This window comes from Ahaetulla prasina, chromosome 1 (genome assembly GCF_028640845.1).
Source record: "Ahaetulla prasina isolate Xishuangbanna chromosome 1, ASM2864084v1, whole genome shotgun sequence".
Classification (NCBI taxonomy): Eukaryota; Metazoa; Chordata; class Lepidosauria; order Squamata; family Colubridae; genus Ahaetulla; species Ahaetulla prasina.
The window spans coordinates 215,080,290-215,097,393 of NC_080539.1; the positions used below are offsets into that span (position 1 = coordinate 215,080,290).

Sequence of the window (17,104 nt, forward strand, 5' to 3'; positions counted from 1 at the left end):
TTAATGCTTAATGCCAAGGCCTATAACAGATGATAACAACAATAGTGCATCATCTCCAGTGTCGATTTTGTGGTTGGAAACTTGTTTAATTAGGGAGAAGATAAAAAGGAAAGCCAAGAGAAATAGAAGTGGGAGGCGTTGAAGGGCAGCAGCACCCTCTGTTCTTTGGAAATGATGGCTGCTGCTGCCGCTGCTGCCACTTCAACTCAACAGTGTTTAGCTGGTTACCATGGTTGCTTTCCCTTCAAGGCCTATGGTTGCATTACGGGGAGGGGGGGGAGAAACACTGCAATGTGACATGGGAAAACTCACTTGATTGGAAACTTCATTTGAATTTTTTAATATAAGGAGTACCCTGACACTCAAGACTTATTTGTAAAGAGATTAAAGGCAAGGTGCTTTTATGCTGATTAATTTTTGCTGCAAATGATTCCTCTCAGCTGTTCCCAAAGTGACAGGGAATATTAGCAAACAGTAACTGCTGAGGATAATGATGCAGAGATAGGCTACCGCTGAGTTAAGTAACAGGGCTTGGGCTGGGGAGGAATCCTTTCACATGAAGAGTTTTAACTGTGTCCTTACAAGGCCATGAAAGAAAGGCAGAAGTGCCGATACGGATTTGCTAGATAGCTGGAGAAATGAGTCCAGGAAAATAACTGAAGGAGCGGGAATAGAGATTACTTATAAAAGGAAGCTTGGTTTGAAGGCCATCATAGAAGTAAACTCATTGAGCTCTATGATTTGGAGTGGGGGAGGGAGGGTGAAGGCAGGGGAACATAACATTAAGATGCAGCAGCCATGAACAGAAGTGGCTGTTTGCTGGGATACGGTGGGGGGAATAAAAGAATATTGATCTTTGGGCCTGGATAATAAAGTAGGAACCCTAAAGCATAGATCCATCTTCTTCTTGTGCCATATCCGTCATCAGACGCTGGCAATCATGTTGGTGATCCTAGTTTTATCAACAGCTGCACGAAAAAGTTCCTTAGATTTTGAAGCCATAATGTTCTTCTTCTTAAATCCTAATCCATATCAAATGTATTTTCCTAAAGCAGTTACTGCTTAATCTAGGAAGATTACAGGCAACTACAGTGTTTGGCCATAGAAGTCCAAAAAAAATGTATTGATATTTCTAGTTGATGTGTCAAATTAAAAAAACACAAAAATCAGAATTATATGTCCAGGCCTAAATTCTTTCTCCTGTATTTGGTAGTTGGATGATATAAGATTCAGAAATAAAAGAATGGCCCTCTGGATGTACTTCAACAGTATTCTTTCTCACAATATCCAATCCATTCTTGCTTAAGAACTCACAAAAATATATTACCCCACTTATTTCTTGGGGGCTTCATAAAGCCTAAGTGGTCTACTATGTAAATCAAATTGTATTTTTTTTTCCCCTGAAGGGAACCCAGGAAATTGAGGGTTTATAATTGTAATTTGGCAGAAAAGAACTTGATATATGTTTTGGATTGTTATTGCTGCAGTGTTCCATTTGTGTTATATCTCTGGCATATCCCTTACAATCTTCCATTTTGGATTCAATTTTGTTATATTCCAACCCTCCAAAAAGTGCAGACATGTTCCTTGTATGCAGGAGAGACTGATGGCTGTTATAGCTCATATGGTAACAGCTAATGCTGTAGCTGATAGCGGCTATTGCTGATAGGGTAACCCTTCTTGCCTGATGTTCTCAGAGGTTATTCTGGGTCCTCATCCCACATCCTTGGGAGTTTCTTTCTCTTTTCTCTCAATTTTCTCTTATCTTTTTCCTCTACAAGATAGCAGAGCCCTAAGATTACCTTATATACCCGAAGGTAGCTTTGAGGACACTTTAGAACTTAAGCATGTTCTAAGTATTGTGCTGGCATAGAACAATGTACATTGTTCTATGCCAGCACAATACTTCACTAATCAACCGCATAACAAATTCAATATGTAATAAAATTATATTTCGAAATGCTTAATGAATTTTAGGGTGCATTTCCTTAAAAAAGTGCAAATTTGTGGTGGTCTCAACTTTGCTACTCTGTGATCTATGAAAAGGCCTTTGAAAGTTCTGTGTGCCTTCCATGCTGCAATATAGAGCTTTAATACTATAGCTAGTGTGTTAGCCTGCTTTTGTAAAGATTTTCTAAAGTTAATGAAGAATGAATTACCGGTACCTGTCCAGTTATCTCCCTCTTACTACTTTTTCTCTTTTTCTTCACATGTGATTCTTGCTACATTTGTGTTCTTCTTTCCATTGCTGCTGACACCCACTTCAGTCTGTCATTTATTATAATTTCTGCCTTGTTTCGGCCAGAACTCCTACATTATCCTTTGCTGTTGTGTTAGCAACATACTTCCACCTGCCCCCACATCTTTAGCAATTACTAGCAAGAGATTCAGAGGCTGAATAATATATTTCAGCAAGGCTCATTCCTGCTGAGTTTTTTTTTCTTCTTCTATTTGCAGAAAAGGGAATGTTTCAAAGAAGAAAAGGGCCTCAATCTCTATCTCAGTAAGCATTTAGTAAGCATTTTGACAGTCTTTCCCTTCCTGCTCCTCTCTAGCTCTGCTGAGAATGTGCATTGGGGGTGGGGTTTCTTTTGTTTTATATAGGGCAAGCTACCTGGCTTCCTTACAAATATCCATAACATTTAGGACATATTTTATCCAGTTGTCCATTCCAGCAAAACAAGTATCTATCTGCCCACTTCAGCTGCAGTCAAGAGAATTGTATAGCTCAGAGAAAGCTCAAATGGTGGGGTTGCTATGAGGTTTTGGCAACATCACTTTCCTCTAGTAAGTATTTTTGCCAGGAAATACTGTAGTTAGTACCCACAAATGAAAAGAATAGGACTGTAAGGCACCAAGGGATTCAAACCAAAGAATACCCTGGCAACAGAGCCCCAATTTCACCTTATGCCTGCTAAGGAAGCCCTCAAGCAGAAGGACCAATTGGCTTGATACTTGTTTTGCAGCTGTGACAAACCACAACGGAAGATTGGATAGAACGCATCAAAGCTGAGCCAGAGCATGTGATTAGGGCTACTGACAGGAAACTGACTGCCATCATATACTTGTGGGTTCAGGCTTGGTTCTTCAGCCTGGTTAAGTTATTTGCAAGAGTAGCTATACAGAGTTTTGTGACATCCTTCATTCTGTTCTTCTCCCCTAGGTTGCCAACTTTTGGAACCTATCTAATTTACTCATCTACAAGTCTGCCTCTGGTCTCTCTGACTTTGATCTAACTTGGTCTAGGCACTTGCTTCTTGCTCTTCCAACTGACTGTGTATGAGGCCTTGACGTGGTACTAATTGATATTACAAAATGATTATTTTTAGTGGGAGCAACTTTAGAGTGTTCCACTGTTCTTTTTCCCTGTGCCAAGTAAGAACTCAGGGTCTGTATAGCAGCAATTTTAAACGCAGAATTCATTTATAGCTAGCAAAAAAAAAAGCAGCCCACATTTTTCAGTTTTTCAGTAAAATTTCTTTACTTTTGTTTTGTGCATTGAGTATAATTAATAGATAATTATCAGATATCTAATAAATGCCATTCAAGTGAAATGTTTTATTTCAGATTAATGAACATAATAGGACAAATTTATGATATATTGCTATCCTTTATTCCTCCCACTTTATTCCTTCCAAATGCTTTCTTATAATTTGTAAAGGAAGCATGTAATTAAAAAAAATTAACACTGTTCTCAGCCACTAAAGTATGAAAGAGTAGAGAAGCTTGTCCTAATAAGCACTTTGGTTATCAGTATTACAAGTCTATCAGGGGGATAAAAGTAAAGTCTCTTGTTGCAGATGAAGTAGCAACTGCTGAAGTTTGTTGTTTTTGGCCAAAAGAACCAAATAAATTGCTGATTGTAGGGATAGCTCAGAAAATAAAACTGAAGAGACATCATAAAAATACCACAATTTTTGTGCAATGAATCTTCTTGTTTTTTCCCCATTCTTAACTATTTTGCTTCAATCATACAAAATGTGGAAAAATATAGTACATAACTCTGTCTCATTATCATGTTGATTTATTCAGTCTTCAATTTTAGTTTTCACCAGATTGTCAAACTGACAAATCAACAAATAAGTTTCATAAAATTTGTATTTTATGATCAACTGAAAGTAAACTAGTACATAAAATACTGTCTAAATTTTACTTTTATATATATTAGACATGAAGAATGAGATAATTATGTGAATAAACCCAAGTATACAAAATGCAGCTTATATTTTTAAAATAGCAAAGTGAAGTTAAATCTGAAAAGAATGTACACTTATAAGTACTTCATGTGTTTCTATTTTTCCTACAACTTTCGTCTTCGTTTTTTTAAAAGAAAAATCAGAAAAGGTTCTCCCAACTCCTCACCCATGGCTTTAAAATCTCCAAAAATATTTATATGTCTGTACCTCTCATTTAAGATACCCAACAGTATTTAAAAATTAATACATGAAAACTTATGCCTCGTGTCACAAATCATTAAGCGCATATGTAGAAGCAAAAGCAGTTTTGGAATTAAGTTCATACAAAGAAGACTACTCAGTAGCATGTGTATCTTATGGGCCTCCTGCAGAATCAGAAGAACTTAGTGTGAGAGTCAGTTTGGTGTATGGTGAAGGCATCAAGCTATGAATTCTAATCCCACCTTAGGCACAAAGCCATCTGGGCAATCTTGTGCCAGTCACTCTCTCTCAGCTTTAGGAAGGAAGGAATGGCAAACCACTTCTGAAATACCTTGCCAAGAAAACTGCAAGGACTTGTCCAATTGAACAGATAAGGAGGAGGGAAAATCAGTCACTACCCCAGCCAGGTGCAAATGCAAATTTAGAGATTTCAAACTTCAAAAAGTTCCTTTCAATTGAACTAGAACTCTAGAACTCTTTCATTAGTCAAATTCATCCCTCCCTAGTGGATTTTCTCCCCCCCCCCACACACAGTTGGTTGGCAGAATCCATGAGAAATTGAAATCCCGCCATCTCCCCCTTTTGCTCTGGATGTTGCAGGATATGCTTACACAATATTTATAAGTCAGAGAATGAATTCTTTCTTGAACTGTGTTTAGTAGGAAATCTTGGGAAGACCAATAGTGCAGGTTAGGATGGGCAAGTCCTATTTCCATTGAGACTAATTGGATACTGACTGAATTTCATATTTTTTTAACAATTTTTTATTTTTTTACAAACACATCAATGTTTGTGTGGCACCTGGGTGTCATACATTCTAATACAAATAAAACTAGTAGAATTAATCATAGTTATTACATTCAATCAACTTATATTTTTCTAATAATGATACACATTTATATTAAATTGCAGTTTGTCATTATTCAATTATTCCAGAGTTTCTCAATTGTGACAACTTGAGGTGTGGACTTCAACTCCCAGAATTCCCCAGCCAGCACAGCTGGCTGGGGAATTCTGGGAGTTGAAGTCCACACCTCTTCAAGTTGTCACAATTGAGAAACACTGAATTATTCCATGTTTTCTCTTGTTATTGCTTTTATTTTATTATATATAAAGGTGTATACACTAATATTCCCCCTTCTCTTATTTCTATTTCTTATTCTAACTTTTAATCGTGTCACCCTTTACTAAAAACATTTTCTTTCTATCCTACCTAATTTCTAGTCATGTCACCTACCTAAAAAAAAGAAAGAGAGAGAAAAGGAAAAGCAAATCAGAACAACAACAACAAAAAGAAATCATCTATCCATCGTTTCTTGCTATGCATTTTTTGGCTTGCCTCCCATATTCCTCTCTTGAATCTTTATCTCTGTCTGCATCGGCTTCTTGTCTGCTCAATCTAGGTATTTCTCCCACCTCTACCCCCTTCCACTGCCTAGTTTCCAAAATTTCTGCCCAGGCCTCTATCTCCCTTTCAAAAGTATCTTCCAACTCTCTTAATATATTAATTTATCAGTCACTGTTATTTTTATTGTTGTCTCCTCTTTGTCTTCTTCTTCCTCCATTTCTTCTGTTGACTCCTCCCTTTCTGTTGACTCCTCCCAATTGCACAGGCTAGGATGGGCAAGTCCTGTTTTCATTGAGATTAATTGGATACTGACTGAATTTCATATTGAAACAAACACAAAACAAAAAGTTGAAATTATTCTAAAATAATTTTCAAATTATTCTAATTAAGTGGGCATATTCTGAACAATTATTCGGTGTGAAGTATCAGCTGTATGCGGATGACACCCAGCTGTACTTTTCTACACCGGACCACCCCAACGAAGCTATCGAAGTGCTGTCCCGGTGTCTGGAGGCCGTACGGGTCTGGATGGGGAGAAACAGGCTCAAGCTCAATCCCGCCAAGACAGAGTGGTTGTGGATGCCGGCATCCCGGTACAGTCAGCTTAATCCGCGGCTGACCATCGGTGGCGAGTCATTGGCCCCGATGGAAAGGGTCCGCAACTTAGGCGTCCTCCTGGATGAACGGCTGTCTCTAGAAGACCATTTGACGGCCGTCTCCAGGAGAGCGTTCTACCAGGTTCGCCTGGTACGCCAGTTGCGCCCCTTTCTGGACCGAGATGCCCTATGCACGGTCACTCACGCACTCGTGACGTCTCGCCTGGATTACTGCAATGCTCTCTACATGGGGCTCCCTTGAAGGGCATCCGAGGCTGCAGTTAGTCCAGAACGCGGCTGCGGGTGATAGATGGAGCCCTCGTGGCTCCGTATAACACCCATCCTGCGCAGACTGCACTGGCTACCTGTGGCTTTCGGTGCGCTTCAAGGTCTTGGTGACCACCTTTAAAGCGCCCATGGCATTGGGCCGGGTTACTTACGGGACCGCCTACTGCTACCGAATACCTCTCACCGACCCGTGCGCTCTCACAGAGAGGGTCTCCTCAGGGTGCCGTCAGCAAGGCAATGTCGTCTGGCGACGCCCAGGGCAAGGGCCTTCTCTGTGGGGGCTCCCACCCTTTGGAACGAACTTCCCCCCGGACTCCGCCAGCTTCCGGACCTTCGGACCTTCCGCCGCGGGCTTAAAACATATTTATTTAATTGTGCAGGACTGAGCTAGGTTTTAAATTCATGGGTTTTAATTGGGTTTTATTTGTATATTTTAATTAACGGGCTTTCAAATAAGTTTCTTAATTGTTTTTATTCTGTATTTATATTTATATGTTTTTAAATGCCTGTGAACCGCCCTGAGTCCTTCGGGAGATAGGGCGGTATATAAATACGATTAATAAATAAATAAATAAAAATAAATAAATAAATAAACAACAAATTCATTAGCAAGACTGCAGGAGCGTCAGACTATGGGAGAAGGCTGGCTTCTGCCTTTGCTGGAAAAACCAAGACTGCTTAGCAACTCAGTTTCCCTTCAGTACCTTCATAGTTCACATAGTTTATATACGGTACTTAAAAGTCTGTGAACCCTTTTTGGATTATTTTCCTTGACACATGAATGAATAATGTTTTTTGATTTATTTGTTTCACTGGGTTCTCTTCATCTAGTTGTAGGACTTGAGTGGATTACGTTATGTTTTAGGTCATATGCAGCAGTATTGAAAATTCAAAACTGTTCACAAATGTTTAACCACCAATATAATGCTTTGAGGGCAGGTAATAAACATAACTAAAACAGATTATTGAAAAACCAGAGTTTAATTTTAAATCTAGTGTAATATATTCGTAATTAGAACAGTTGATAAAGACATTCTAGAATTCATTTACATCTTCACATTTGGGGAATGGATGGTTGGGTTGGACCTTATGCAAGTCTCACAAAAATGAGGGGGAAAAAGCAACATCTAAAGCACAGTTTTTATTTCTATATTAATTCATTTTGGAGCATGCAAAAATACATAGCATTCAAACAGATATTGTCCTTGACATGTGATGGGACAGTAACTTTAATCACTTGTTCAACTAATAAAGACACACCAATTTCTTTTAAAATGGAGTAGGGTGGGGAAGGGAACAAGGGAATATTTTAATTAACATGCACCTGCTCTTGCAATTGGTTCCTGGCCTGATTTTTGCATTATTCCCTGTGGTAGCTTAATATTTGATTGCAAAGTTGAAGACCTTCAGATATGATCATCCGTGTTTTGCCAATAGTTGAGTTTCAAAATTACTGTGCTTTAAAATCTGTATAAAAATAGATGAAGACAGATGTTGTGTTCCTTGATTAACAATCAGATTTTATTAGATATTTCAAAAGCTGTAAAAATGTAAATTACTCCGTCCTAATGTTCCTGGAATAATGATTTCATGAATTGAACCAAGAATGAATGAATTTGGAAAGGTTGTACGAATTTGGAGAATGTAGAAGTCATACATAAGCATTTCATTCTTATGTTGTTGGAAATGTTACAGTGTAAAAAGAACACTACTTTAGCCATTTATGAAAATATGAATTATAATTATAGATATTCTGTCGATTTTTGTATGTCATATAATCCATGCCCATGTGCACCCCAATTAGTAATCATTGAATACATTCCAAGCCCTCTTGGTGCATCGGTATTAAAATGAGCAACAGTAACTCTTCCTTTTGTTGAAGGCACAACAAGTAATTATTCAGTATCTATACCTGGGGCAGCCAGAGTGGGTAAACTGTTTTGAGCCTGACTAAGCCATTCTGTTGATAGGTTGCTTGAAGTTTTGAGCTTTTTGTCATTAACAAAGTGACAGATCAGACCATAAAACTTCATCTTTTGAATCTCCCTCCCTCCCCCCCCCTCTCTGGTTTCAGATCATTATTGTGTTACAGGAAAACATGGTGAGGGGGAGGGGAATACTTCAAGGTCCCTACTTTTCCAGTCTTCATGGCATTTAGTAATACAAGTTACAGTCATATCTTACAGAAACAAAAATATTGCAGGAGAAATATGAAGCACTTTCTCTCTTTTATTCTCATCCTATGGCCAATTTTCTCCCCAGTTGGAATCACTGGTGGGAGGAGACCGTAACATTTCATTTCAGTTCTTCCTGCAGGCTTTTTCTGCTGTCATTTCACCCTACACTCTGCTCTTTTCCACTGAAATAAAAAGGAATTTGGCAATCACATTGTTTGTCTCTAAATCCTTTTGACTCCCACTGCTTGATCAGAAACTCAAGATGCAGTGACTCAATTTTTTTTAAAGCCAGAATGCCATTTCCCAACATATGGACCGTTGTCCATTCTTCTGATCAGCTGTAAAGGCCAGACAGCAATTGAAAGCAATTTTTAATACAGCTAAGATATTCATTTCAACTTGCAAATAAACACACAAGGTGTTCATTGAAAATGTCTTGAAGACAATGTCAGGGTCTTTGATGCATTTCTGTTCTGCTATTTTTAATAGTGTTTATTATATAAAGTACTAGCTGGATCCCCATGCTTCGCTACAAAACTATGTGATCACGCTTGATAAGTCGTTGTGTACAGCTTGAAAATTAATGAGTAGTTACAATCACCCTCTCCTCTCCTCTTCTCTCCCCAGCTTTGCTTCACAGATGCCTCCCCTATTCTATCCCTTTCTCTACCTAGCCTTGCCCCACAGAAGCCTCCCTTATCTTATCTCCTCTCCCTGAGGCTTGCCCCACAGAAGCCTTCCCTATCCTATCCTCTTCTCTGCCTAAGTCTTGTCCCACAGAAGCCTCCTCTATCCTATCCCCTTCTCTCTCTCAGCCTTGCCCCATAGAAGCCTCCCCTATGCTATTCCCTGGTTGCTGCTGTGAAAGTGAAACTGAAAGTGAAACTCCTCTCCTCTGCTTGTATTTTGCATTTGGAACAGATTTCTTTTCAGGTGGGGAGGGGGAATAGAACTCCTTAGCATCGGAGCATGTTAATCATAATATAGCAAATACTAATGCTCTGATGGTCATTTTGAAAAATCCTTTTCAGTGAGCACCTAGAAGGCAAGAGGAACATATGTGGCAAATTTCAAGTTTGTAGGCTTTACAGTTGTGGAGATTTCGTGATTATGGCATGAGTGGTTTTCATTTTTATATATATAGATAAGACAATTATATATACTTATGTTCCTGTTTAATAAACAGAACTGTCACAGAATTGAGGATGCTCTTATTCTTTACCATCTTCCAATTCAATAAGCCGGATCAAAGGTAAATTATCTGAGGGGAAATCTCTAATTTCTCTGCTGTATTTGCCAAACACTTTTTAAAAAAAGCTTCCACTTTCGTAGATAAAAGAGCAGGAATTATAGTTTGAAACTTGAATAGCATACAGAACAAATACTTTGGAGAAGAAACAGTTTTTTCACTAGATAGATAGATAGATAGATAGATAGATAGATAGATAGATAGATAGATAGATAGATAGATAGATAGATAGATAGATAGATAGATCGGTCTTGGCATTTTCGGGTCTTTTCCCGTGTAAGGTTGAGAGTATCTTGGCGACGTTTCGACGAGGTCTCACTCATCATCTTCAGGCTGGTGTCTTCGGCTTCATGCTTCTCGAGCAAAGAGTGGTCGGAGCTGCTGTCTCTCTATAAATACTGGTGGAGAGGTGGGGAGTGTTGCTGTGAGCAGGTTGGTTGGCTGTGTGGTTGCATCTTGATTGGTAGATGGAGTGGGTGTTTGCAGATTGGTCGAGGGGGGAGTGTTGCTGTGAGCGGGTTGGTTGGCTCTGTGGTTGCATCCTGATTGGTAGATGGAGTGGGTGTTTGCAGATTGGTCGGCTGCCTCCCAGGATCCTGTGTGGGTGTGGTCCTAGTCTTTTGTTCCTGAGCTTTGGTGTTGTGGCCTCTGAAGTTCTGTGATGTGATGTCTTGAGCAGATGGCTGTGATGCAGTATCCTGGGCCCTGGTTTGGCTCCGAGTCCGAGGTCTTGTCATGTGTTCCTGGTGTGTATCAGCCTGCTTTGTGTGGGGATCGGAGGGGGACACAGCAGTCAGTGGTGTCAGCATGGTCTGGCTTCTGGATGGTGGTTGTGTTTCGTCTGTGGGATAGGTTTGGGTTTGAATCTGGTGAGGATGATTGGTGGTGGCGTTGTGTGTGGTCCTGGGTCCGGGGTCAGTTTTCATGGCTGGGACTCGTTTGTTGACCAAGGCTGGTTTCCAGATGTCTGGTAGGCATCAGTTTTGGAGAACTGAACACTATAACAAGAGAATAACTATGGAAGCCATCGAAATAGAGAAACACCCCCACAACATGAACAAACGGGATGACACCTCCCGCCTACCAGACATCTGGAAACTGGCCTTAGTCAACAAATGAGTCCCAGCCACAAAAATTGACACCGGACCCAGAATAACACACAATGCCACCACCGATCATCCTCACCAGATTCAAACCCAAACCCATTCCACACATGAAACACAACCACCATCCAGAAGCCAGACAATGCTGGCACCACTGGCTGCTGCACCCCCCTACGATCCCCATGCAAAGCAAGCTGACACACTCCAGGAACACATGACAGGACCTCGGACTCGGAGCCAGGCCAGGGTCCAGGATGCTGCATCACAGCCATCTGCTCAAGACATCACATCACAGAATTCCAGAGGCCAAAACACCAAAGCTCAGGAACAAAAGACTAGGACCACACCCACACAGGATCCTGGGAGGCAGCCGACCAATCTGCAAACACCCACTCCATCTACCAATCAAGATGCAACCACACAGCCAGCCAACCCGCTCACAGCAACACTCCCCACCTCCCCATCAGTATTTATAGAGAGACGGCAGCTCCGACCACGCTTTGCTCACGGAAGCACGAAGCCGAAAGCACCAGCCTGAAGATGATGAGTGAGACCTCATCGAAACGTCGCCAAGATACTCTCAACCTTACATGGGAAAAGACTCGAATATGCCAAGACCTACATACCTATACCTGTGAAAACCTACAAAAACATATGCGTGTGTGTGTGTGCAAGCATAGGCTTGCAATGAAGTGAGATACTGTCATGTAATTGTCAGTCGAGAGTATGGTTTTTCCTTATCTGATTTTATTCCTCAGCTGTGAAAGTTCTTGCTTAATAGTGCCTCAAATCTGCCACTTTCGGAACATTGTTACAATCTTCATATACAATGTTAATAGATATATATAAAAAAAATAAAATGTTGCAAGGTAAAAAATATTACCATGATCATTGACCACAGATTATTCCAGTTCAGGTGATAAAATGAAGAATACCATGGCGGTATTTTCCTTATGTAATAGATCACTAAACTTGTGGTTAATATGTATCCCCAACCTCTGCTGTTAAAGGAACCTCTTAACAAGTATCAACAGCTGATGAAATTGTTCATTCATGACTTGAGATGTTGGCTACATTTACTGAGCTCAGGTTTAGAAATCCGTTTAAAAGCCTAAATTATTTTTGCCTTAGTATTACAAACAGAATTTAGAATTTAGATTCTTCTAAATTACAAATGAAAATCTGAATTAAGATTTCTTGATAGAGCTTCAAAAGCATATTATGTTCAAATGAAGAAATTTCTTCAATAAGCTTTCATGGGCCTAGACCATGATAGCGAACCTATGGCACGCGTGCCAGAGGTGGCACGCAGAGTCCTCTCTGCTGGCACATGCGCCGTTGCCCCAGGTCAGATCTCTGTGGCGTTTCTTTCGTGAGCTGCTGTTTCCCTGCAAACGATGAAACAGAAGCTCACAAAAGAAAAGGAACTGACCTGTTGCTGAGCTGCCAGTGTTGGGATGCCCCACCTCCCGCCGGCCAACTGGTCTTTGGGTCTCTGCTGCGCATGTCCACACATTTGTGCATGAATGTCTGCGTGTTCGCATGCGTCCACCCACCTTGCAGTTTGGACATGCATGCACAGTTTGGGCACTCGGTGTCTAAAAGGCTCACCATCACTGGCCTAGACTGTCCCATGAGCAGTCTGGTATGGCTTGTTGCTTTTGAACTTGACTCCATCTATATGACATTTTCCTACAAAAAGACAACAGGGTTAAAAATATAGATTTACATAAGATTTTAGCACTAATATTTTGCAAAAGAGAAATCTCTGTTATGGCAATGTTTCCTTTTACTGAAAAACAAAACACTTAAAAAAAAAAGTGCACGTCAATTTCTATTTGAGTAAATAATAAATCACGTCTTTTCAGAACCGAACATCTCTTTGACTTTAGGTCCATTGTTATAATGAGACTCTGATTTAGACAAAGTAGCAGAAGCTGATGAAGAGAACGTGCTAGCCTTAGTTTTTTAGAAAACAACGTGCCCAGAGTTGTCTATTTTTAATGTATATATGTATTGTTCTGTTCCATTGAGGCAGATTTGGAAATCAAACTAGAAACTTCAGACTCTACTATGATGGAAAACACTTTGTTGGAGAGAAACGTTTTGAGTCTATCCACGACCTGGTGACAGATGGATTGATCACCCTTTATATTGAAACCAAGGCAGCGGAATACATTGCCAAGATGACCATAAATCCAATTTATGAACACATAGGATATACAACTTTAAACAGAGAGCCAGCAAACAAGAAGCATCTTGTGGCTGTGAGAGATATGGTTGATGGCAAAGATTCTGCAGGAGACAATGACATAGTAGAAAAAAGAGTAAGTAATTCATTTAAAGTTATACTTTTCCACGTCTTAAAAATATTTCATCATTTAATTCATCTGCCTTGAAAGACAGTAAATTCTACTGCAGGTTACTGAGGATGAAAGATATACATATGTAATCAGATGATAAATAGAATGGGGGAAAAAATCATTCATTGTGACTGCTGCTTTTTTAATCACAAAAGCTACATTTTCCTTATTCTTCTTTCCCCTTTAATACTGTTTTATTAAAAGCATAGGATATTGACAGAAACTGACTTCAATAACACTACTTATTAAAAATAGTAGAAATAAAGGTGTCCAATATCGTGAAGGAAAACCAATACTACTATTCGTTTGCCATCAATGAACAGTAGATCCAATAGGATGGTATTTCAGAACAAGAATTTTTAGAAGCAAAATGCAAATAGAGGTAGTTTTTGACTTAACGACCATAACCGTATCTGCTCATTAGAGTAGTGAGTCGAGATGGTCATAAAGCAGGTCATCACATGACTGACCCAGTTTTATGACTGTTTTGCTGCAGTTGTTAAACAAATCACCGTCGTTATTAAATGAATTCTCAGCTGTTAAGCAAACCCATTGTGTCTGTTATGGGGCATTTTTGGCAAAAATGTCAGAAATTGTGATCATGTGATTGTGGGACACTGCAAACGGCTGTCATTACAGGCTGGTTGCTGAGCACGTGAAATGCTGTCGCACAACTGCAAGGAGGGTGGGGCAGAGCTTCAGAACCAGAGGGTAACCCGTTTTGTGCGTTCACCACTTCAAGTGAAAGGCCCACTTAAGGGCCTCTGGTGGCTCAACAGACTAAGCAGCCTGTTATTAACACAGCTGCTTGCAATTACTGCAAGTTCAAGTCCCACCAGGCCCAAGGTTGACTCAGCCTTCCATCCTTTATAAGGTAGGTAAAATGAGGACCCAGATTGTGGGGGGCAATAAAAGTTGACTTTGTATATAAATATACAAATAGGATGAAGACTATTGCTTAACACAATGTAAGCTGCCCTGAGTCTTCGGAGAAGGGCGGGATATAAATTCAAATTAAAAAAAAGTTATTTAAAAATTAAGAAAGGTGGGATAAAAATCAAATTAATAAATAAGTTCAGAGACCTGATTGACAAGTAGAGACCACTTTCCAGGCCAGACAAAAGATTAAGTTAAGTGCCAGTTTGCAGTTCAGCGCTTCTTTCTTTTCATTCTGCTTCCAATTTAGTGAAACACCCAGAGGTTGCCCACTGGATTTAAAACACAGCATACAGAATAAAAAGTGTTAGCCAGATATTAGAACTACAGTTAAACAATTAAAAGTCAAGTGAAAGTGAAGCATTTTGGCTACTCTACTAAAAAGGGGAACAGGACCAGAGCAGTTCCCCCTGAAAAAAAAATGGCTTACATCATGGACCAGGAAAAAGCTCTTGGGTGCCCAATATCTGGATACCTTCATAATTGGAAAGGTGATCCTTCAGAATCATGCAGATGTAATTAATCAGCTTTTTTAAAAAACATAAAAGGAGATAAGCTTAACTAGCAGATCTGTGGGAGTCGCCAAAATTTCCTTTCACATGGAATTTTGGGCTGCAGAGGTGGTGCTGACACAGTGTGCATCATTGAGATTATTTCTCTTCCTCTCCCTCTCTCACACACAGAGAGAGAGAGGGAGGGAAGGAGAGAGAGAGACAGACAGAGAGAGTCTTAGTTATTTCTCTGGTACTTCCAGGAACAAAGCAAATGCTTTGGAAACGTTGGAGCAGACTGTTTCTAGGAAGCTGTTGCAGGTCCTCCTTGTTGTAGAGATCTTGCCCTTTATTTTTCTTTTGATCTACCACCACCGCTAAGTTTCTTTGATGGTTTAGACGTCAAACTAATGAGGGAGATATAGATAACATGGAATCTTGACTAGCGTATTGACTTGTAGCAATTTCTCTTTTATTAAATAACTTTTAAAAATGTATTTTAAAGCAGGTTTGCTTATTTCCGCAAATTATCTACATTCTCTCAACACTTGCCTACTTTGGGCTTAAAAATATTGCTCCTTGACAAAGGGAAAAAAATATTGCTCCTTGACAAAGGCATAACTTGGGAGGGGAAGCCCAGGTGCTGCCTTCTTTTGACTAGCAGTTCCAGCATCCAAATATCACAAAAACAAAGCCACATAATATCTTTCCTTCAGTCTTTAGAAGCAGGAGGCATGTTGCTTTGCCAGCTGCTTCAAAGGGATGTCTCCGTCAAAGCCTTGCTGAAGTGAAGACTCCGTCAAAGCTCTGCCCAGCCCTGTTAGCTAATTACGAGGCACCCTTATCTTTGAAGCTACTTACATTCCAGCTCTGCAATACCTTGCAGTCTAATCAGTCTTGCCGCTGTTTGTCAGCTGCTTCAAGAGAAAATCTGTTTCATCAAACGGGGGGCTTTGGTAGGGAGGGGAGGATGAAGCTGATGATCTGATCAGGTGTTTTTCGTGTGTGTGTGTGTCCCTGTTTAGCATAGTGCTGAGTCCTAGGAAAACTCAGCCTTGGATCTGGATTCATGTAGAGTTTAATCTGGCTGCTTCTTATTCAGAGAAATAAGGACAAAAGGGATGCTGCCACTTAAGAAGGAAAAAAATAATTCAGCTGCCAATATCTTTCTGATATCACTTGTTTTGCAGGACTAAAGTCAGAATAGAGTGGGATGGAATGAGAAGCAGTTGTCCAAATCTGATTTGTTACAAAAGCATAGAGCATGGGTCCTCAAAGTACGGGCCGCGGGCCGCATACAGCCCATCAAAGCCATTAATTTGGCCTGCACAGGGCCAAGAGGCTGCCCCGCCCATATCGCCCTGCCCACCCTTCAGCCAAGTGCGGGACTTACCTTTGTTAGCCCGACTGGCTGGAACTGAAAGGTAAGACCAACAATTTTGGCCTGCAGAGGCATTCTGAAGGTGGGGGAGGTAAAAAACGGGGTGCACAAATCCCCAGGAGGCCAAAAAACGGGTGAAAACTACCTGTTTTTCACCTCCCCCACCTCCAGAAGTTAGATAAAGAGAGATAGAGCTAGAAAGAGAGAGAAAGAGAAAGAGAGAGACAGAGAGAGAGAGAGAGAGAGAGAGAGATTTCTCAAGCTCCTTGGGGCTGAGAAGAATTGCTGCAAAACTGAGTTTTCTGAAGTAGACCACTAGACTTCTAAACAACTAAAAAAATGATCTAGTAAAAGTCAACCAAAAGAGCAACATGCAAACAAAAGCAAATAAAACACCTCCATGAGCAAAACAAATTAAAACTTAATTTGTGTGCATTGTTTAATGGACTGTTAAATTGGGCACGCCCACCTAGTCACATGACCTAGCCATGCCCACCCAGCCGGTCCGGCCCACCAACAGTCTGAGGGACCATGAACTGGACCACTGTTTAAAAAGTTTGAGGACCCCTGACACAGAGCTTTCAAATAGAACCAGAGTGCTGGAGTAGAAAAGGCCAAATTCAATTCTTGTTCATGCTCTTTACTTTTAAAAGCAGTGCCCTATTGCATGACCCTTCAACAGGATACCTTCTGTACATACAAAGCTTCCCAATATAATTTCAAACTCTTTGGGACCAAAGTATTTGATCCATCAATTACCTATCAGACATCCGTA

The 17,104-nt window shown here is 40.3% G+C and overlaps 1 protein-coding gene across 2 annotated transcripts in view; it reads left to right on the forward strand.

The window, feature by feature from the left end:
- Nucleotides 1-17,104, forward strand: part of CHN1 (chimerin 1) — a 123,894-nt gene that overhangs the window by 65,674 nt on the left and 41,116 nt on the right. For both annotated transcript variants that reach the window (XM_058190187.1, XM_058190196.1), the window contains one exon: nucleotides 13,197-13,485. In XM_058190187.1, the coding sequence (XP_058046170.1) occupies nucleotides 13,197-13,485 (289 nt within the window). The remainder of the gene's footprint in view (nucleotides 1-13,196; nucleotides 13,486-17,104) is intronic.